At 35.2% G+C, this 24,810-nt stretch overlaps 1 protein-coding gene across 13 annotated transcripts in view; it reads left to right on the top strand.

The window, feature by feature from the left end:
* LOC18422040 (glutathione S-transferase DHAR3, chloroplastic) overlaps positions 1 to 24,810 on the top strand; it is a 62,537-nt gene that overhangs the window by 2,828 nt on the left and 34,899 nt on the right. For 7 of the 13 annotated variants that reach the window (XR_016054780.1, XR_016054777.1, XR_016054776.1 and 4 more), the window contains exons 2-3: positions 2,627 to 2,717; positions 2,822 to 2,965. Coding sequence is in view for 4 of the 13 variants with exons in the window: in XM_088865624.1 (XP_088721750.1) it covers positions 2,627 to 2,717; positions 2,822 to 2,965 (235 nt within the window). In the remaining 9 variants the exon portion in view is untranslated. Of the gene's footprint in view, positions 1 to 2,626; positions 2,718 to 2,821; positions 2,966 to 12,853; positions 12,972 to 24,810 lie in introns of all 13 variants that reach the window. The other 6 variants (XR_016054773.1, XR_016054772.1, XR_016054774.1 and 3 more) reach the window with 1 other exon arrangement.

Raw genomic sequence — 24,810 nt, 5'->3', positions numbered from 1 at the left:
GAGCTGATTTGTTGAAGACATGGCTTTTTAGCTATTGGACAGTGTGAGTCTGTGAATTAAATACTTAGATGTTTTGATTTATCGGTTGTGATTCCATCCGAACCGTATCCCAACTATTTGAGGTTTGCTACACGAATCCTATTATGCTATTCTGCTCCTTTCGGGCCATCCCGTTGTCCGTTTAGAGTCTTTTACTAGAACCGAATTGCTCATTCTAACCGGTGCTCTTCTAGATCGACGTTGCACATGGCCAGATCACTTAACTCTACTTTTTTCTCATTTTATCACCTATTGGAGTTACCCTTAATTTCCCTTGGATGTCTTCATGGTGAATTCATCCTTTCTTGTCTTGTCCCTCATCTTATCCATCTCAACATCCTCATCTCATATACACTCATTTATAAATATGTTGTTTTTTGGCTGCTCAACATTACGTCCCGTAAAGCATGGTTGGTCTTTTAACTGACCCCAATTAATTAGGATAAGACTTGGATGATGATGATGAAAACATGTTTGGTCTTATATCCATCTTATAGAATTTTCCCTTCAACGATTACATAAGACTTTGGAAACACATCTCCACTTCGTCCACCCAACTCTAAACCTATGTATATCATTTTCCTCAATCACTCCATTCTCATGAATTATCAACCCCAGTTATAGAAAATAATCTCTTTTAGGTACTTCTTGACCATCGATCTTAACCAATTCCTCGTTTCTACTCCTATTGTTATTAAAATTGCAATCCGTATGTTTTGTCTTTCTCTAGCTAATTTTAAAACTTTTAGATTTTGGAGCATCCCTTCAAAGTTCTAACTTTGTGTTGATGTGGTCTCTAGTCTCATCAATCAAAGCTACATGCACTACAATACCTCATCATGTAGATGCCTAGTTAACTTATCCATGACCAAACCTAAAAGTTATGTTAATCTTGGTGATATTCAAAAAATAAGAAAATCGTAAGGTTATGTTGAAATGTAAAATCAATGTAGATATTTTATATGTAATTTTGATCTTTTGATGATTGGTTGTCTTATTTTCTATTTTTATATTCTCCTCATTTTTTAGATTTCTCTAAAATATCTCCAGCTACAAATTAATTCTCTCTAAATCTATGTTTCATATATTTTTTTCATCTTATTTGGACATTTAATGTTGTTTTGATGATGATTGGTTGCGTGCCAAGGCCGAGTAAAACAGTCGAGGCCGAGGGCTACCTGCTGAATTTTGAACATTCTCTCTAATTAATTCTCTCCAAATCCGAGTGGACACAACCAAATTAATTCTCTCTAAATCTATGTTTCATATATTCAACCCTCTACAATATCCCCATACTAATTTTTTGGATCAAAGCCTGGAATTTGAGAGATTTGGCTTGAATAATTCTATCTTTTTTGGGGGAAAAAATGCATTTTTTTTTTCTTTAAACGCTACCCATATCACCAATGCTTAGATTTCTCCCTCATTTTTTTCCTTATTCATCATTGTATTCATGATTAATTTTTTCATTTAATTGCATTTTTCTATTTCTTTGGATTTTTCCATTTTCTTTTTCCAAGCCCTTTGTGGACTGGTGCAGAACTTGGCAAGTCCATTCATATTTGCCCTGTTTAATTGGCTTAGACAATGGTTGAGACCTGAGCCCAATCCAAGTTTTGAAATGGTGGATTCTGGACGCATTAATCTCTTTGTGAAAGACTATGAGTGTTATGTCCTTTGTTTTTTTGAAATTTTTTGTCTTTTAGGAGTTCTTATTCTTTGCTTCTTCTAACTAAACTTGCCATCATGTGGAAGTGTTAGTAGAGTTCATTGTTTGTCATGGCCTTGTCTGTTTTTTTTTTTTTTTATATATATATATATATATAGATAGAGGGAAAAGATCCTGTGAACCCCACGGGCTGATAGCTATAGTGTCAGCCAATGGCCCAGATTGCATCTGAGCCTAATCCATTGGTCACGACCTCATTTCGTATTTGAATTTTCATTTTTTTATACAAATCCAAATCACTTGAAGTTTTCAGCGTTTATTCTTAAAAAATAGTAGAATCTAATAAAAATATTAAAAAAATAATTTGGAAAATATCAATTGACCAAAATAACCCCAAAATATTTTGGGGGTATTTTGGTCAATTTATATTTTACGAATTATTTTTTTATATTTTTATTAGGTATGCCTTGATCAGTAGAATGTATGCCTAAATTTTCAAGTGATTTTGATTTGTAGAAAAAAAATGAAAATTCAAATACGAAATAAGGTCTTGACAGTTAGATCGGCCCAGATTCAATCTGGGCCATTGGCTGACACTGTAGCAGTCAGCCACAGCATCCATTCCCATATATAGGTGCTCTTTCCTTGGCAAGGGATTTTAATTGCATACCCTTCATATGAAATTTGAATCTTTTGTTTCTTGTAAAACGTTTAGCATAAGTATTGAAGTAAATTACTGGGATTATGTGCTTGTTCTTGATGTGTTACTTGTATTTTATTCATTGAGTTTTGTGGATTGTGAAGAATGACAATCAAGATTGTTTTATTTGATGAATATTTGTTTTTGGTATCTATATAATGCCAATAAAAGTTCTCCATGAGTATGAAAGCTGAGGCTAAAAGATTTTCTGTTTCCAGGCCCATTCTGTCAGAGGATTTTGCTGACTCTTGAAGAGAAGCATCTCCCGTATGACATGAAGTTGATTGATTTGGCTAAGAAGCCTGATTGGTAGCTCCCTAATCTACTTTCATAATGCTTTACAATGAAATGAGCTATTGAGTGTCCTAACCATTAGCAATTGTGTTTTATACGAAATTCATATTCATGCTCAGGTTCTTGAAAATTAATCCAGAGGGAAAAGTTCCTGTTCTCAATCTGGAAGATCAGTGGATCTCAGACTCAGATGTTATTGCTCAGCTATTGGAAGAGAAATACCCTGAACCATCATTAGCAACCCCACCTGAGAAGGCATCAGTGTATGAATTTCAACTTTTATCAAGTTGCCAATGCTTGTTTTTTGGTTGGAACTGACTATCAAAAAAAAAAAAAGAAGAAAAAGAAATGCAAACATATCATTGTTTATTTAGATAAATCTATGTTATCTTGTTTTTATGTGGTGTTTAGTTTTATTTCCTGCTTCAGATTTCTATATGGTTATAACTTTTTTGATGCATGCTAGCTATTTGAAGTAGTGTTTTAAAATAGAGAACTGGGCAGAGGGTGCATCCAAGTCGGCTTGCTTACCCCTGGGTTTGACCTGTCAAGACTTGATTGAGACTCACTACTTTTTTTTAAGGACACAAGCAAACTTGTTCAAGGTTCAGTAAGATTCAGTCAGACTCGATAAGACACGGGTAGTCTAACATGGGGTCATTTGGAACCTGTACGTTGGTGGTTCGGAATGACTCAGGCAAGTCCGAATTGGACTTGCTTAGTCGTTTTATACGGATTTGAAGAGCTAAAAAATTTCTTGCTTTGCAGCGATGATTCACATACTAATAGTTTAATGTATAACCATATTTGCATTTAGAAAGAAGCATTAAAAAGTAAATTTTGTTGCATTATTGTGTTGGAGGTATGTTTTTTCTTCTCTACTGTAAAATCAAGGCCTCAATTAGGAAGTTGTTAGTTTGTTTCACTTATCAGTTTCAAAATGAAAAAGTACTTTGATTATCCTGAGGATCTTATTGAGTACCTCGTATTTGCTATTTATAAATTTTATTCTATGATTCATGCCTTGTATTATCTGAATGAGACAATTATACTGGATTTGTGCTCCATTGGAATGCATCAGTTTATAGTTCGAATGTGATGCAGCCCAGAGTATTGCTCTTGAGTTTCTAGATAAGGGAGAAGCTTAAAGTTTACAAGAGGAACCGCAAAAGGATAACTTAGTAATTGAGTCTATCTTTTTATGTCTTTTATTTATTATTTGAGTCATTTTATTTACTTAGGGGCATGAGTAATAGTTTTTAGAGTCTTTTATGTCTTTTTATGTACTTAATATCTTTTTATAATAAATTTCCATGATGAGATTAGATGGATGACCAAGATTAAGTCTTGTTTAGGGTTTTTGTTATTTGAAGGATGTATCAATCATAATGAAAGATCTATTATGGACTTTATTCAAAACCCTAGACCAGCAAGTGTTCCTTTTATCTCTGGTTTTTGCATCTTTCTCTAATTTTGGATCTTCCCTATCTTCTTATTTGCTAAACCCTAGCTTCAAGCTGCTAGGTCTGTGCCAGGTTGGTATGAGAGGTAGTAGCTTGGAGCTAGGTTTTAACAAAGAAGAAGATATGGAAGATCTAAAATTAGAGAAAGATGCAAAAATCAAAGATAAAAGAAATACTTGCTGCTCCTAAGGTTTTGAATGAAGTCTATAACATGATCCGTCATTATGCTTGATACATTCCTTATATAAGAAAACCTAAACAGGACTTAATCTTGGCCATCCATCTAATCTAATTATGGCCATTTATTATAAAAATGCTTTAAGTGAATAAAAAGACATAAAAGACTTTAAAAATTACTACTTATGCCCCTAAGTAAATACAATGACTCAAGAAAGAAATAAAAGACATAAAAGGATAGACTCAATGACTAATTTGCGCATCTGCAGTTCCTCTTGTAAACTTTAAGCTTGTCTCTCTTATCTAGATACTTGAGAGCAATATTATGGGCTACATCAGTCCCCCCTTCCTCGAAAAAATTCGCCCTCGAATTCGGAGACTTGTCGTTGGAGGTATTACCGCGATATGGGATGAGATGCTCGACATTAAAAATATTGGAAGTGCGAATATGGCTGGAAAGCTTTAATTTGTAGCCATTGTCATTAGTCTTCTGCACCACTTCATACGGTCCAATCTTGTGTTGGCTCGACTTATGATATTCCCCTACTGGAAATCTATCTTTAGTCATGAGACTCATGACTGCGCACACAAAATCTCCACATCATAAATCCTATGCTGGCAATGCTTGTCAACTGCTGCCTTATATTTGGCATCATACGCCTTAAATTTGTGAATGCACAGCTCCAATGAATTGCCTTTAACAGATAACACAATCACCTGTTTTGGACCAAATAAAACATCAAACACATGACAACCTCTCAATAAAACATTTAGCACTGCCTGATCATGAAACTCCTTCATGTCCATCTTGGAAAATACAACATGTAGTAAGGAAAAGTAAGTTTCCCAGTAAGAAGCTTCATATGCCATAAATTTGGCATCATACGCCATAAATTTGCGAATGCACAACTCCAATGAATTGCCTTTAACAGATAACAAAATCACCTGTTTTGGACCAAATAAAACATCAAACACATCACAACCTCTCAATAAAACAATTAGCACTGCCTGATCATGAAACTCCTTCATGTGCGTCTTGGAAAATACAACATGTAGTAAGGAAATGTAAGTTTCCCAGTAAGAAGCTTCATTCTGCTATGTTACACATTTTACTGCTTCGCGTCTATCAAGAACATGCTTCTTTGTCCAAATAAGGAAAGCCCATTATAGCATATCATACCATTCAAGAGATAACCCCTCTTGAATGGTTCTTTGTCCATTCAAGAGATAACCCCTCTTGAAACTCCTTCATGTCCATCTTGGAAAATACAACATGTAGTAAGGAAATGTAAGTTTCCCAGTAAGAAGCTTCATTCTGCTATGTTACACATTTTACTGCTTCGCGTCTATCAAGAACATGCTTCTTTGTCCAAGTAAGGAAAGCCCATTATAGCGTACCATACCATTATAACATACCATACCATTCCATAGATTTCTACTGGTTCTAATCCCAGATGTACAAGGCCATGTATGGCAGGAATGCCATAGGCATACTGATTTGCTTGCCAACAATATGGACAATACTTAACTGCCATCAACAATATTGCTAGATTCACATGTCTATCATCAATGATGAATATGCACTCTCCCCAATTTTGACGAACCAATTCAAGAAACAAGAGAGATATGTGTTCCAACTTACTGTATCTCTCATAGAAAATTTATCCATCATTGTCCATGTTTTGTCCACATGGAAAATTATAACATTTGTAGCACATATGCATAATGTTATCGTGAATAAACATACCTGAGATAACTCGCTTACAGACTTTAAAATTGCTTGAGATGAATGCATTGCAGCCACGAGCTCCTTCCATTAGAACTTGGTGAATTGTTGTTGTTGAGGCTCTCTATTCAAAACAAAGCAATAGCCTAGTGCAATCACCCCATCTTCACCATTATACACACTATCACCACCATTATCTTCCCGAACAATAACATGTTCTTCATTGAAAATAGGACCTTCTTTCTTTACATCAAATGTAGGTTCACCAACGCCTTTATCATAAATTGATTCTTCTACCAAACTCAAATCCTCATTAGGGTACACATCAAAGGTTGGTGGTAAGTCCCCATGATCACTATAGGTCATTTCTGGGTCATCTTCATCAATTGGCTCATCTAAATGGGATCACCTTCAAAAGAATGCTTGTTGTCCTCATCATAAAACTCCGGGATCTCAACCTTGAGACCGGTTTCTCACCTCCTATTATCCCTGCTAGTGGGAGTGTATAGAAACCAAAATACAAGGACTTGCACTTTAACGATGTGTAACAATTTGACAATACAACTCAAAACTCCTACAAATTACTACACCATTGGCCTTGCAAGCCTCAATTACAGCAACATCAGTGAGTTTACAGTCAACAAACACTTCTTATGCACTCAAAATAAAGAGGATACAACTCAATTTGGGTTCCTTCTCTTAGACAATTCAGAACTATACAAGGAGATCAATGAACTACATTGATATATAGTGCATTTAAAAATTCAGCACTATGCAAATTTACATTGCAAAACTATACATCAAATGACTTCGTAAACTTCAACAAAACTGATCTTCATATATAAACACGCAAATACTCAAGTGAACAATGCAACATGACCACGGGAAGCCAATCAAAGCTCTTGGGTGCCTGGTTCACGGTCTTAAGTCTTAGCTATGTGCCATAAAGTGACACATGATGGAAAATCTTGAATTCTGGCCACATTCAATTTGTCAAAGTTGGGAAGCCAAGCATCTATTGATATACGCTTGAAATAGGATTTGCAGCGCTAAAAAGGATCAAACAACTAGTGGAGCTTGGGGGAAAGAAGGAGAGACAAGATCACAAAACCGTAATCAAATTTCACACCCCTTATAAAATCACCATTTTAATTCATCAAATATGAGATATAATTGACTGATCTTGACGTTAAAATCTCAGAGAAATATTAGTCAATTGATCTCCTTAATTCACAAAGAAAGCCTCCTGGGAACTAGATCGATTAAGCATGTATTGTTCTCTCAACAATTAAATCAAGGAATTATGAATCAAGTATCTTAGCGATGATGAAACCTTGCTGTAATTTGGATTTTACAGCAAGAAGAAACAATAAAATAGTGGTAGAAGGATTAGATCTTACTCAATTGAACGACCCAATGTTTCAAAAAGTGTTAGGTAGTGCCGAGGCGGCAGGGGCTCCAGGTCGCCTAGCGCTTAGGTGGGCGCTTAGAACCTGGGCGGCCCAGTAGAAAGAAAAATGTCTTTATAGTGTAACAACATAAGTATAACTGTATAACACATAAGAATTAGGGATTTAGGGTTGTATCTTTTGTCTCTATGTCTCAATGTTTCTTGAACCGGTTTATGCCCCTTTTTGTATCCTTTTCACAAAACTTGCATCTAATGCAATTTCCATCTTGGATCACCACTTCGATTAGATCCTGAAGAAGAGATCTCATAATAATACGAGCAATTAAAAAAAATCACCAACTTTGATTGTTCGATCTCCAAACTTCCACCTTCAAGATGTTTCTAAGGACTCAAAATCTTCTAAAAAAACCCTTTAATGGATTTATAAAACATCCAAAACTAAATCTAATTTCAATGGGTGATGCTTAGATCAATTTCTCGTAACTTTGAGAAACCCTTCAATCTTATGGAAATCACCAAAAACTAGTTTTTTGATGTTTATCTCTCTTTAAAATAGGCTCAAATGGGTTTTAGGTTTCAAAAGAACCCAAAACACACAATTTTCTCCCTTTATTAATAAAAAAGTGATAAAAAAATTCCCTCAACAAGGCACATTTCCACCCATGAGTGGGGTGCATGCCCTGGATGGCCGCCCAGGGCTAGGCGCTAGGTGGGTTCCCGAGTGCCTAGGCTGGTGCCCAGGGATATCCCGCCTAATTTGGTGCCTAGGCTTGGGCAATGCACTCAGGCCTTCCGGATTGCTTAGACGGCCGCCCAGGTGTTGGGCGGTCGACTTTTTAAAGCACTAGGAGGACCTTTTAACTGCTAGATTATCTATGGCTTTGATTGAGCTTGAATTGATCATCAATTGAGCTTTCTCTCACTAGAACTGATCACTCACTTCATTCAAGTTTGATATCATGGAGGAAGAGAGGGAGAAAGAGAGAAATTGGCTTGGGCGTGCTACACTTGGACAGATGGAGAGAGAGTGGTATGTGAATTAGAGAGAGAAAGTGAAGACTCAGGTATGTAGGAATGAATGAGTGGGGTAATTTATAGTCTTCTAGCTACCAAGTGTATAGATGCTTCTAGATAAATGAATCTAGGTCTTCCATGTCATCATCATATGGCTACAAAGAGAGGCTTGATCCTAACCACCATCCACCATCATGCCATCTTGATGTGTGGTATGGATTTGAACACCCTTATCCTCCTTTTTAAAAACCATAATTACTCCAAATTCCCCTTGTATGAAAACACCCTTTGCTCTTTCCAAACAATTAAACTTAAAACCAAAGTGGAGGGCATACCCTCGAGGTAATTAGGCACAATTCCAGCAAAAATCAAATTTAAAGCTTTCCCTTCATTTTGAAAGAGCATGTGTGGCCAACTAAAGATGCCACATGTATAAGTTGGTTAAGTGCACAATTATCACATGCCTTTAGGGTTTAAATAAAAATATCAAACCCTGTGCCCCTTCTAGAAGGGCTCACACACATGCACATACCACCTGCTTTTAACATTTAACTTGTGCCTAAAATCATCATTATCATCATGCCTTTTCCCAACTAATTGGGGCAGCTACACAAATCTTGGTTCGTCATTCTGCTGTATCAAAGGCCATACCTTTAGTGAGGCCATAAGTCCCCATATATTTTCTCACTACTTTCAACGATGCCCTTTTGAGCCTACCCCTTACCCTTTTTGATCCTTCTACTAGAGCTGACTTGCACCTCCAAACAACTGTTGTATTGGGTCTCTACTGCACATGGATAACTCGCCTAAACTTACTATCTCTCATCTTATCGCCTATTGGTGCAACACCTAAATTCTCTCGAATGTTTCATTTCGAATTTTATCTCTTCTTGTCTTACCACTCATGCATATCAACATCTTCATTCAGCCACACTCATTTTATGGTTATATTGTTTCTTGATCACCCAACATTCTGCCCCATAAAGCAGAGCTAGTCTCACAACTATTGTGTAGAACTTGCCCTTACGCAGCGATGACATGAAACTCCGGTTGCGCATCTCCACTTCGCCCACCTAGCTTAAATCTATGTGGTGCGCCTTCCTCAATCTCTCCATTTTCCTGGATTAGACCCAAGTATTGAAAGTATGTTCCTTTTGGTATTTATTGGCCGTCAATCTTAACTACTTCTTTGTTTCTGCTCCTATTATTACTAAACTTGCATTCCGTATATTCTGTTTTAGTCTGGCTGATTTTAAAATCTTTAGATTTAAGAGCATCCCTCCAAAGTTCTAACTTTGTGTTAACGTTGTTTCGGGTCTCATCAATTAAAACTACATCGTCTCCGAACAACATACACCACGATACCTCATCTTGTAGGTGTCTAGTTAAATCATCTATAACTAAGATGAAGAGGTATGGGCTCAATGCTGACCCTTGATATAGATCTATTGTTACTGAAGATTTACTTGTCTACCCACTAGTTGTTTGCACACTAGTTAGCACTCCCTCGTACATATCTCTCACCAAGTCGATGTAGTGTTTGGAGATTCCTTTATTTTAGAACACCCACCAAATCAAATATTGAGGTACTCTATCATAAGCTTTCTCATGATCAATAAAGATTGTGTGGAGGTCTTTTTCCTTCGCCCTAAACTTCTCAATCAGTAACATGTGCTTAAAATAAATTTTCAATTTTTCAAAATAACACAAAGTAGGACATTTAAATATCATCCACTTAGAATAACAATTCAACAAAGGACAAGGGGGTCCCATGGGGGTTGATGTCCCCCCCACTTGGGCTGATGTGGGATCCCCCATACCCACGTGGACACTCATTAGCCATTCCGGTGTCCTTTTCGGGTCCCAGGAGGTCTGTCCTTGATCATCTTTTTGGAAAAACAATTCCAAAAAACTCATTTTCTTGCCCAGAAGAATGTAAAAAAACCTCTAAAAATTCACAAAAATCGTTTTAATAATTTTCCATTAAAATAAATCATTTTGACATTGTTTAAAAAACATTTCCAAGTGGAATTAGGATCTTATGGAGTTGAATTAGGAATTAGAGGACTCCACTTGATTAAACTCAGAATTCAAAGCCTTCTCGGTACGACCCAACAAACTTAAGACCCACAATGTTTAATCAGGGGCTCATGATATAGCCTATCAAATTTAAACCAATAAGTGACCCTGAATCCCCAAGTACTAGTGGATTTCAGTGGCCTCCCTAGAGGACATGCACACACATGGTGCGAGGGTTCCTTTCTTGGCACATATGTATACCTCTTACCAATGGATCCCTAGAGGGGATCTCTAGAGGAGTGACTTCCCATGCTTTGCGACTGTTTATGAACATGCTATGAGAAGGTTCTTTGAGTCAGGGATTTAGGCCAATGTCCTCTGTTAGCCTTAACCTTCCCATTCAAGGCTAATTTGGTCATCGAGCTCATATCATCAATCACATAAATCATATCACCCTGGCCCATCATGTTGTCATGAGGCTAAAAAATAATAACCGACATTGACTTAGAGGTAACCCTTAACCCACTCGGTACCTTCCATGCATACAAATCCTCATCATTTCAGGGTTCTATAACTGTTGGTCCCTGTGCGCCAAGATTCTAGAGTCATGTTGCTTTTTGACTCCCACTGAAGTCAAGAGTTATTATAATGTCGTAAGTTTAAGGCCTTGAAAGGACATAATTCAAACAATCAGTACGATTAGCTAGCTCTCTCCTTGGAGCTTGATCATGGAAGGGATTTATGGTTTCCTCATTTGCCTCGATCTCATTATTTTGAGATGGGTCTTCCATCTGGGCCAAACACAAAGCTAGGGTTTTGACCAATCTCCTTATATCAGCAATCCCTTCTTGTGAACTAGAATCTAATACTTCTAAGGTTGCCGCTTTTCCTCCTTTTTGTCTTCGTCGAGGCATGGTTGTTGCTCTAGGGCACAAAAATCGACGCTACTGTACTATACCACAGTAACATGTAATAGTGTCATACTATAGTAACCTGCTACAGTACCATCTGTACTGATTGTCAGGCTTTGATACCTACCTAGCGCAGACTTAGTAGCTTGGAGCTAGGGTTTAGCAAAGAAGATAGGGAAGATTCAAAATTATAGAAAGATGCAAAAGCTAGAGATAAAAGAAGGAGCACTTGCTGCTTAGGGTTTTGAATAAAGTCCATAACATGATCCTTCATTATGCTTCATATATCATTTATGTAAGAAAACCCTAAACAACACTTAGTCTTGGCCATCCATCTAATTTAATAACGGCCATTTATTATAAACAAATTTTATGTGAATAAAAGACATAAAAGACTAAAAAAAGTACTACTTATGCCCTTAAGTAAATTAAATGACTCAAATAATAAATAAAAGACATAAAAGGATACTCAATTACTAATTTCCCTTTTTACGTTTCCTCTTCAAAACTTTAAGCTTGTCTCTCTACGTACTCGAGAGCAGTATTCTAGGCTGCATCAGAAACTTAATTACTTTATGAGTTGGCCAATCTAAATAAGTGGGATCAGTTGCATGAAATGAAAGCATTTGGCTTGATTTTGAGGATGTTTTTAGATTCTTGAGTTTTTTTTAGACATAAAGACTCTGTAGTGTATGTGTGAAGTAGACTATCGGTAGAGAGTATGCATGTTTCTATCACAATTTTTAATTTAGCTTAGAGATAAACATAGAGGAGACATTATTTTACTTGAACCTTGTGGTATATAGCAGCTTTATCCTCCTATGAGGCAGATTTGAAGTTTAGGCAGTGGTTCCTCCAGTATTTTGTGTCTAAAATTACATTAGCACCTCTTTTTTAGGTTCCCAGATATTGTCAGTTATTGGATTGGGGTCCAAACCAATTCCCGTGACCCCTTTTGGTGGGTTTATGTGTGAATTGTGAAGGTGGAGATGGATCTAGAATTATGAAACCTTGAGATTCCAAAAAGGCTCTCTAAGTAATAGCTTTTCGGGTTTTCTTTGCTTACTGGATTCATGGAAGGAGGCTGTCGTATTGATTAAGTGATCATACACCAGATTTTGAATTCTTTTCAATCTTGGCTTCATTTATTGGTTTTGTTTATATGACATCGAAGGATGGTGGTGTTTCTCTCCCTTTAAACAAATTCGTAATTCTTATTCATATTGAAAAGAGAAGTTTCATTAGATACATTTATGTTTTGCCTTTTTCTTAAGTATTTCATTCGAAATTGATGGTTATGCTATTCGTTGACGTTCTCAGGTTTTATTTTTTGTTCTTAATGTTCCATTCACTGGGCATGGAAATGCATTCATAATTACTATTAAGGCTTTGTATTTCAGATTCTGATGTATCTAATCATTTATGTGCAGAGGTTCAAAAATCTTTTCAACTTTTATTAGTTTTCTCAAAAGTAAAGACCCTAATGATGGAACAGAGCAAGAATTGTTGAAAGAACTGGGTTCCTTCAATGATTATATTAAAGAAAATGTGAGTGATATTGCTAGTTAATTGGTGTTGATGAGCTGTTTAATTTTGTAATATTCCATTGGCATTGAAAGTTTTCCGCTGATATCTTCTATATGAAAGCTACTAGATTCTTATTATTTCAATTGTCATTGGAAGAGCATTCTGGCCCTTCTGGGTTGGAAACATGCATTGATTGTCAACTATATTTATTTGAAATGCAAAATCCCACAACCAACTCCATTGATCACCTCGAAAATGAAAGTTCATCAATTCTCATTGAGACTGACTCTCTCTCTCTCTCTCGACCCTTAAAAGCCCTCTCTATGACTTTATTATTATGCTCACTTTTGGCTCTCTCCCCTTCCTGATTATGTCCAAGCTCTTTCTCTCGCTTCTCTCTTCTCAAGCTGAGAAGCCTGAAGCTCTTCTCTGAGAGTCCCACTTTGTGAAGCTCGCTGTGTAGCTCTCTACGAAGCCCTTATGAAGCTCTTTGTGAACCTTCCTGTGTAGCTTTCTATGAAGTCCTCTCTGAAGCACTTTGTGAAGCCCATTTTCTTCAAAGCTCTCGGTTTTTAAGTTCAATCAAACTATCAAAGCCTTATTTTCTCTGTGAAGCTCCCATTTTCATTCAATCCCTGTGAGGCTCCCATTTTCTGAGTCTTTTTCCAGGTTTCTTTTGAGTGATCTTGCGCAAGGGAGGATTGTGTGAAGGCAGCTATTAGTGGATTTTAAATAAGCTCCTCTGTTGGTTTCCTTCTACACCAACCTCTACTCTCTTTGTGTTCCTTTCCCAACGCCATATGAGGTAACTTTGAGTCTTAACCTCTTTTTCTGGGGAAAGGAAGGCCTTCTTTTTTTTTCCTGTCTTGTTACTCCATGAATATATGCCACCATTATCACTACCCACCCAATTACACTGTGTCCTCTGATAACTGTAATATTCCTTCCCACCCAGCAATTACAATCTCCACTAAACTTCTCAACCTCATGTAAGCCAACGCCACCACCACACACCAAACAAAGACCGGATGGCAGCCAAAAGCAAACCACCTTAACTAATGCCCTACGTAATCCACACAACTGACTCAACCATTCTCAATCATTCGAAACCCCACTACCCTCGCACCCACAAACCATTACCAAACGTATGCTCATGTAGTAAAACGACCTATCATCTGCAATGGCCCAACAAATGTGTTATCAAAACCTAAACCACAAGCTCAAACATGGTTACCCTGCATATGAATGCTTACAGATCCAAGGAGACTTTTTGCAGCATAGAACTGAACTCAAAGAATCAGCCATTGCCTGCTTCAACTCACCGAGGGACAATTCAATAAAATCCAGAAATGGGCTGCAGCCACTTGGAAATCTCCCTAAAGAACATGCCAAGCACTATTCAAAAACTCATCTCCTTCACAGCATAGATGATCAGCACGGCAGTCAAGAGCAGAAATCTTCACTTCAGAGGCGTTAACTCCAACTCAAGCCTTGCAGCCCAAACTTCTCTTCCATTCATCTTAATAGATTATGGATTGTCATCCCAAGCACTCCAATGCATGCCGGGCATCAAACCACTCCCAAAATCATCTGGAATCATTGTGGAGGTTTTCTCAAAGTCGATAAAAAAGCCTTTCAACATCTTTCCTTCAGATTCTCTTAAACTAATTCACGCTCCACTCAGAAGATCCCTGTCCATGGAGATTACTGTCCAAATTGGAGACGGTTTTTATGGCATAGCCATCTCAATACAGAATCCTGCTTCATCCAACCTCCATTCCACCTATATTGTGGACCACCAAGAGTACCAACCTTGGTACCAGTCCATTGCTCCGGAGGTTGCACAGAAGGGTCGACCACCTTGATTTGCAAATGCCGATACTCTAGGAGGAAAAACAAAAACCAAGTGGCAGAACATCCTCCAACCATGTGGACTCCATTTTCGCCTCCCAACCTCATCACCCTAATCCAGTGCCCTGCAAAAATCTCACCAGTACCCTTCCTAATAACCAAGATCTCATGTTTTCAAATCATATGACCCTTCCACGTCAACATATCTCCCGTGCCGTCCCCCAAACCTAAACCTAAACCTAAACCTACCAATGACCTTGTACCATCATACGTCTACCCAAAACCTTACTTGCATCACCTATTTGTAACCAAAATCACCTCGGTGGCGGTTTTCAACATCTGTCATGAAACCTTAAATTTAGCAAGCCACGAGCAGCTCTGGTAACTAGGCCACACCCCAGCCACCAAAACATCCCCGACTATTCTCGACCCCCATCATGGTGTTTGACGTGGTTGTCATGAGTCAAATCAACTTGATCTGCTTAGAACACACCTAGCAGACAACATTAAAGGCCTTGCCACCACAGGCTCTATCTCCCATCCCAACATACCCTAGTCCAAAACCAACCTGAAAATACAATCTTACTGGAAATCGAGCGATCCATTGCACAACAAACATTTAAGGAAACATTTAGCTCGCCCCCAATCCATGAATTCATGTCATGTCAGATCCCAAGTGCTAGAATCGTAGTCTTGCTCTTCTGATGCTTCCACTCCCTAGAAACTTCTTCTAAATCATCCCCATACAAAGCTGGGGGCAGGTTGATCACGTAATCAAAGCCAACATTATACGATGCTTCCCTAACCTCTGTAACTTCTGCCTTAATATGCTTCCAAGGTCCTAATTCTCTCCCTTCAAGCAAAACCAACCCCCCCCTCCCCAAAAAAAACACAAAAACCGTGGCGTTGAGGGGGAAAACAAAACCTCAAAACCCACTCTTTTGTGATTTATCGAAAGATCGATAAATTTTTTATTGTTTCGATATCCTCTGAAAAAAAAGGCAATAGTTCGTGGGTGAATTTAGAGCTTCTTGGAGTTGATTTTGAGAACTTTTGACAGCCCAATAGACGAGGTTTGCACTGACATCAATTTGATTTTGATAATTTTAAGGTATTATTATATTTGAAAGAGGGTTTTGATTTTTTTTTTTTTGAGTAAAGAAAGAGGGTTTTGTTTTATTTTGCTACAATATATTATGTTATATATCATGTGTTTTTTCTTTTACTTTTTTTTCTTTTATGATATTTTTACATGTTTGTAGTTAAAGGATTGATTTGTTTTGTGAATAATTGAATTTTTTCTCATTTGGACGATGAAATTGAGCATATATTGTATTTTTTTATAAATAGGTGATTCCTTTTTTATACAATGTGTCATGTTTTGATATTCTATTATTTTTGTTTTATTTTATTTGATAAATAATTGATTATGTGATATCTTAATGGCTTAAGTCTTATGTGAAAGTGAAACTATGGTCTTATATATTCAGTTATTCATTTAAGTCTTCTTGTAAAGTAATAGTTAATGACGTAATTCTTTAATCTTATATATTGTACAGGTTTGTTGATTAGGTGATTGATTCTAATTCACATTGATTGATACTCGATCAATTATTATTTATTGAGGATAATGACTTCTAGTACATCAAGTAGGCCAACTAATCCAAGTTGGAAGTATGGAACTTTTCCAAATCCTCTGATCTGTAAATGTGTTATTGGATTGTACTATTACATTTTTTTCTATTTCACGAGGTTTCTCGGGGGATGGGGTGTGGTGTTTCAATTTTGGTGAGGGCACCTTGTCTCAGGGTGGGAGCCTAGGCGGTCAGGCACCCAAAACACTTAGGTGGCCGAAACGCATTTTTGAACATTGGGTGCGGGAGCTTGGGATCGATCCTTTGCTGAAGTTCCCCCTACACTTGGAGTCCTTAGAACCGTTGCTCAGGAAGCGACTTGGGAGCGATTTCCTATATATGCGCAACATGTATATGGGAGTATAGGGGGAACACCCCATGTTGTAAATTATTATGTGTGTGTGTGTGTGCGTGTGCGTGTGCACATGCGTGTGGGTGTGGGGGTATGTGTGTGGGGGTGTGTTCGTGTCTTTGTGCGTGGTGTCCTCAGTTATTACTGTATATTATTGCAATTACCTAAATGATGTGAATCATAAATGTATGTGTATGCATATATTTACAAATATTTTTTGTGAAATTTTTTAGAAGTGATATTTTGAAACTAAAAGAGCAAACAATCAAATCTTTAACATTATTAATGTGCTGAACACATGCTAATAAGAACTTTATTGCTAGAAAGTCGAATAAAAAATTATGAAATCCAAGAAAAAGAGTACATGTGGAGTCTATAGATATAAGAGTAGAAATGATATACATAAGAAACTTATGAAATTTAGACAGATTTTCTATCATAAATAGAATAATTTATAAGAAATTAAGGAGGCATTTTGTATTAAAAAAATGTTATATACGAAAATTTTAATAACTAAAAATCAAGGAAAATATTTTAGGAAGATTTGAAGTGAGATATAATAAATGCATAAAATGATATTAAATTGATTATTTAAGAAATGTAAGATACAAAGGGCATTACGAAATCCAAGAAATGTTTTTATGTTATAAACATAAGTTCTTAAATGAAACTTAAGGGAATAAATAAATCAATGAAAAATGTTATTATTTCATTACACTTTCGAATAATAATAATAATAAAATATGTTCGTCAATTGAATAGACACTTTTGAAAGGTAGATAAGGCATTTTGTAGGTCTAAGAAGGGTGATGACTTTAAACTTTCCCTTAAGCCATCCCATACCCGGGTAAAAGGGCAATGATTGTGTTGGGTAGGTAGCTAATGTAAAATTTTACCAAAACCCATCATGAATCCTGAAAAACTTATAGTATTTGCTTATTCTAGGGCGTTGCCCGAAAGCGAGTGCTGTACCGGAGTGTAGCGGAGATGAGGATGTTGAGATGGATGTGTGGCAAGACAAGAAGGGATAGAATTCACAATAAATCTATTTGAGAGAATTTAGGCGTGGCACCAATAGGAGATAAAATAAAAGAGAGTAGACTTAGGTGAGCTGGCCATGTGTGGCACCGACCAAGTACAACACCTGTTAGGAGATGCGAATTAGTTCAAGTGGAAGGACTGAAAAGGGTACGGGTTGGCTTAAAAAGACATGGTTGGAAGTAGTCCAAAAAGATATGGGACCTTGTGGCCTCACTGAGGATATGATCGTTTAATTAAGTAGAATGGAGAACCAAGATTCATGTAGCCTACCCCAATTAATTGGGAAAAGGCTAAAATGATGATATGATGATAAGGCATATTTTTTATTTTTTTTTTGTGTGTATATATATATATATATATATATATATATAAAAGTCTTCCCAACGTCTATAGGTGAAAATAAACAGTGATTTCGCCTACCCTCATCATCGTCAAAAGTTCATTGTACAGTCACGATTGTCTGATTGTGTTTTATTTTTTATTTTTTTTCTTCATATTGGAATGATCTGAAATTTGAAACGTGTGTACATCTTAGTGAGGCGCACCTAATAAAAATAAAAAAAAAATAATTCGTAAATTTTTTTTGACCAAAATATCCCCGAAACTTTTTCGGGGTATTTTGGTCAATTTGTTTCATGTAAAATATTTTTTTGATATTTTCGTGGACTTGCCTAATTTTTATGAACACACTCCTCCAAATTTCAGGTCATTCCGTTTTGTAGAAAAAAAATTGAAAAATAAAATACTACCGGACAATCGGGACCGTGCGATGAACTTTGGACGGTGAGGAGGGTAAGAGAAATCACTGTTAATTTTCGCTTATAAGCGTTTTGTAGTATCTTCCTATATATATATATATATATATATATATATATATATATATATATATATATATATATATATATATATATATATATATATATATATGGATTTTTATTCCTCTTAGAAGTAGAGTAGTTTTAAGCCATTCAAAGAATCCTAAAGTTTTTTTTTCTTTTTTCAAAAATTTATTATATCTTTTATGAGTTATTTGTATTAATTCTTTTGAAAATGTAGTTAAATGCCAATTTCTAAAATCTTTATTGCTTGCACTTAAATAGTCATTTTTTATATAATTTGTATTTATTTTATTTTCCTTTTGTAACATTAATAGTTGAAAATCTTTATCTGGAGAATCAGTGTAAATTGGTTGATACACAGGCTTATGTATGTTTTCTGAAGTTCTATTTAGTCCTTGAATTTCAGGCTCTAGAATTTTAGGTTCTAAAGATGATGAGGTTTCAGGTCTAGAATCCAGATTTTCCTCCACTACCTGAGCCCGAAGAACCCTTATCAATACAGTTATTCAATATGAATATTAATAGTGATAAACGAAAAGGAAAAACTATAATGGATATAATCCTTATGACATCACCCGGATCTCCAATATCTATGTATCCACCTCTATCACCAGCCAGATCCCTTAATTATCCAGAATATTCAACCCAACATCCAACCCAGTATTTACTCTAGCGCCTGTCCTAAATAAGCCAACCAGCTCCAGTAAATCAGTCTTTGAAGAAACGGCCTTTCTGAAGATGTCACAATTGATGATAAACATGTCAATATTGACCCAAATAAATTGGCTCCCTTATACCTTCAAAATCATCTTAATCCCTCGAATGGCAATAAAACCCGAGAATAGTATGAAGCCGTTCTTATGGAAACTGGATCTATATATCTTGTTCACTTTTTTAACCCCACTACTGCGGTTATCTCTTATTTTAAAATACAGATAAAAAAATTGCTATCCTATGAAGATTGGGGCTGTACCCCAAATCAAGGAAGAAAATTACAAACTCAAGAATTTCAATACAAATCTTATAAATATACCGAATAGATGGATGCTTGGCATAAAATATTTGCCTATCAAAACCTCAATAATTCTCATACTTGGTATGTACAGTTTAAAATGCCTATACTTGAAATATTTCCAAGCTGGTTTCGATATTGGTTTTTAATATGGGGGTCTGGAACCCAAATATTACCTGATGCTTTCAAGAATGCTCAAGCAAAATTCGCAGAATATAATGGAATAGATGATGATATGGATTACCATTTATGTTTCATGGCAATATATTAGATACCCTGGATTCTGAAATGGGAATATGGAATTTCCGAAAATACTAGTAATAATTTCAAATATATTCCTCGATTAGGAAAACGAATATTTATAAAATGGTGGGATATATTTAGTATGTACCCGAACTCAATTAAACCCAAAAGAATTCCTCGTTCTTCCACATAATATCAGAATAATAATACCAATGAATTCGACCCAAATAAGTTTGCAGAATATATCAGAAGAATGCGCAAGCAAAATCCAAGAGCTACCAAAGAAGAACTCGAGAATCAGCTTTTAAAAATAATTGAAGAAGAAGCTTCTGATGCAACGTCTCCGTCCAAGCCCGAACAATTGGAAGACGAGTTTAGCCAAAGGCTCGAATAACCAGCAACAGCTGTCAAAATACTGTACAAAGATATATCAAAAGTACTACCAAAGATGCTCCTGTCAAATCACAAAAGATGCTTCCATGCAAAAGTAGCCGACAGAAAACACTGTTAAAGATGCCACTGTACCTCGTAGCCGACATAAGCTACTGTAGAAGATGCTTTCCAGATGCCACCGTACCTCGTAGTCGACATAAGCTATTATAGAAGATGCTTTTTACTTTTCCTTTAGTCTTGTCCAACTTTAAAGATTCTCTTTCTCTTCACCTTAAGTCTTATACAGCTGTAAAGATTCTCTTTACGTCCTGTCTCTTTTCTCTTTATATCCAAAACGAATCTGCTTTGTGTCATGTCTCCTGAACGAATCTGCCTTGTGTCATGAACGAATCTGCTTTGTGTCATGTCTCTTTTCGAGATAACTCACCCCTTGCCAACTCAGCACTCCTCTTCCTCTATATAAACCACTTGAACCTCTCATTTGGAACTGGCTTCAAATTCCCCTTCTAAAAGCCTTGCCTTCTCTTATCCTACCTGATCTCATCTATCCTGCCTGATATATTCAAACTCTCTCAACTCTCTCAGGCAAGCTAATTTTCAAGTAAGATCTTTTCATTTTCTTTTGTTCATAGTTTGTAAAGATGTGTGATTGTAATCTCCATAAGTTACCTTCGTTCTACCCGGACGAATGGAAGCATTTTACAAGTTTCTGCATCTGTAATTTGTAAGTATTGCTGTATATGTACTCTTTCTAAATCAGTTTGAATAAAACTTGTCTATATTTGTGTGTTATGCAGTTTAAATTAATCCTTAGCGTTAAAATACGAAATAATAGTTACACTACTTGGATAGTATTAGATATTTCTGTAATTTCCTTTATCATTATCTTGTGCATCTTTTTATATTATACTACTCTTTTTAGATCGTTAATAGATTATACAACAATGTTTTCAATGTTACTTAGATAAATTTACTTGACTTTATAGAACTTTACAGAACTTTATAGATCTTGGCGTTATTGGTATCAAAGCCATTATAGATTAGAACTTCTTAATTTTTTATGATTAGACTATTTATAGCTGATATTAATTTTTTATAAGATAAGATTAGAATAAAATTAGTCATTTATACGGTAGTCTGAGTGTTAAGACTCATTGTCGCCCAGTCATTATAGACCATTAGGCCAAGAAGAGCCGTCCAGGTCATTCAAGACGTAAGAGGTTGACCAGAGTCATTATCCGTACCGATAAATGGAAAATTTTATTAAAATCTTATCCCATAAAACGCTACCATCTAAAAATACTCCAAGGGTAAAAAATAAAGAAGAAGTAGTCATTGAAAATATTGAAGAGTATATTGAAAATTGGAACATACCAAAAGTCCCCATAACATATGTACATAAAAAAGGAAATTTTAATTTAAAAATTGGATATGCTATCAAATTTGTAGAACAAAGTTTACCTGTCCAAAATGAATAAGAAAATCTTCTGCTAGTAACAAATAAAATTATACAATCTCATAAAATAAAAAATATCAATATCTTCATATAGGACTCATACAAGTAGCCGTTAAACCATTAACTAGATTAGGATTAAATACTTCAATCCTACTATGTCTACGTGATGAAAGACAATAATTTTTCTGATTCACTATTAGGAATAATTGAATCAAGTTTATGTAATGGACCAATTTATTTTAATTGCTTTCCTAATTATGCTATATCCTTAAACGATCCTAACCTATTTAGAGTAGTAACCTTAAATATTAAAACACAAGGATTTGACATGCTACAAGGATCCCAAAATATAGTTATAATCTATCGAATATATTACAAAATAATGACCACTTTATGTCCCAATGTCATACGAATAAATACAAAAGGACAAACTACTTTCTTTCAAACAAATATAGAAAGATCAAATATTATTATTTCTAAAAGAATACAATGGTCACAAATAAAACTCCTACAAGAGTGGAAGATTCAGACATTTAATCAATCAATTAAAACTCCTAGAAATGATGTTCCTAATCAAATAATAGAAAATATAAATGGAGAAGTAGAAAAACAATTTAATAAAAGATCTTCCTTAAAAACTAAAGATGATACCTATCTCTCCTTACCAAAATTTTCATCAAATTTCTTATCATCAAGAAAATCTGTATCCAACATATCTAGACTTGAAGCCTCATCATCTTTAGAACCTGAAATTCTAGAACTTGAAATTCAAGGACTAGTTAGAACTTTAGAAAACATACATAAGCCTATATATCAACCAATTTACACTGATACTCCAGATAAAGATTTTCAACTATTAATGTTACAAAAGGAAAACAAAATAAATACAAATTATATAAAAAATGACTATTTAAGTGCAAGCAATAAAGATTTTAGAAATTGGTATTTAACTACATTTTCAAAAGAATTAATACAAATAACTCATAAAAGATATAAAAAAATTTTTGAAAAAAGAAAAAAAAACTTTAGGATTATTTGAATGGCTTAAAACTGCGCTACTTCTAAAAAGAATAAAAATCCCTGAATTTCAAAAACTCCACACTCTTGAGAATCAATACCAGATATATATTACAGACCAACAAAAAAATATTAGAAGCATTCATCCCCTTGAAGAAAGTATAAAAATTATGGGAAAAGATAAGAAAGAAGAATTAGAAACCATAGCTACTCCATATAAAACACTTCCTGGAGAACACTATCATAAAATCGAATTATTACCTCATATATTAGAACAAAATAAGTATACAAGTTTATATTTGCAAACCATAGGAAAACAAACAACTAGAATAGAAAATATTATCAGACAACCGCAAGAAAAAATCGAAAAAAAGAAAAAAGCAATACTATTTAAGCCTCCTTCTCAAATAAATAAAGAAAGGTTTCAAATGAAAAAAGAATATCCTTATGAATTGATGCAACAATTGATTAATAGATTAGCAAATCTAGATATAAAAGAAAGGATGAACCTAAAAGTAAAGAAGCAGTAATAAAAATAATAGAACCGGCAGCTATGATGTTACATGAAATACCAGAAATCCAAAGTACTATTATAAATATTAAAGATGCTTTTACTCAATCATCTCAAGAAAATAATATCAATAAAATAGATTATGGTAAAAATTGGAGACCAGTATCACTATCTAGAATGTACCATACCAGACCAACTCCAGTCGATATACAATTTGAAGAAGTCCTTATATCTCATACTATTTCATATTCAGGACGAACTATTGTGAATTGGAATATAGACGGAATGTCCGATCATCAAATTCTTGATACAATGAAACATATGACTATGTATGCCACTGCATGCAAAGTCTCTGGAGCCCATGATGAAGATGTAACAAAGGCTATAATCTGTGGATTTACTGGCTGGCTCAGAGGATGGTGGGATTTCCACCTTACTGAAATATCAAAACAACAAATTCTAACAGCCACTAAACAATCCTATATTAAAAATGAACTTAATCAAGATATTGTCCAAGTTGAAAGTGACGCCGTCAATACCCTCATTTATACAATTACCCTCCACTTTGTAGGAAGTACAGCTCTGCTAGAAGCTCGATCCGAAGATCTCCTTTCTAATCTTCGATGTCCAACCCTTTCTCACTATAAATGGTATAAAGATGTTTTTTTTTCTCTCCTGTTAATACGTGAAGATAGTAATTTTGATCACTAGAAAGAAAAATTTATTTCCGGCCTTCCCCATCTCTTTGCTGAAAAAAAAACAAAACAAAACATGGGGGGCTTATTCTCTATCAACTCTATACTTTAGGTGAACTATCTGCCGAAATATGTGCCGAAGGATTAGCCCTCTGTAAAGATTTAAAATTGAAAAAACAACTCGATAAACAAAAAATGACCGGTCAGAAAGAACTTGGTGATTTTTGCGAACAATTTGGATACAATCTAAATCTTTCTCAAAATAAACTCCATAAAAGAAGAAAACAAGAAAAACGACAAAAATCATACAAAAAATTATATAAGAAAAAGAAACAAAAAACAGAAAAATATGAAAAATCTCCTAAAGAAAGTTCTAAATATAAAAAGCATAAAAGAAAAATACCTAGATGTTATAAATGCGGAAAATTAGGACACTATAAATATAATTGTAATATAAAGAAAAACATAGAATCATTAATATTAGATGAAAATGTAAGAAATCAATTATATGAAATTATTCAGTTATATGACAATAATAATGATATTAGTACAACTTCTTCATACTCTGAAAGTTCTGATGAAGAATCAATAGTAGGAATTATAGCAGATGAAGATTTATTATATGAAACCTCTTTTTTTTCTGAAAAAGACAACAAATGTTCATGTCATACTTTTACAAAAGAAGACAATTTAATTCTTGAAATCATTGATAAGATCCCGAATAATGAAGACAAAAGAACAATAATTAGCCAATATATTCAAATAGCCAAAATTTGTAATAAGCCAACTCCATTAATAAAACCGCCGGAAGAATAT

Source organism: Amborella trichopoda, chromosome 4, assembly GCF_054954075.1.
Source record: "Amborella trichopoda isolate Santa Cruz 75 chromosome 4, AtrichopodaSantaCruz75HAP2 v2.0, whole genome shotgun sequence".
Classification (NCBI taxonomy): Eukaryota; Viridiplantae; Streptophyta; class Magnoliopsida; order Amborellales; family Amborellaceae; genus Amborella; species Amborella trichopoda.
The sequence above is the reverse complement of the archived record's forward strand: the minus strand, read 5'-3'. Positions and strand labels throughout refer to the sequence as shown.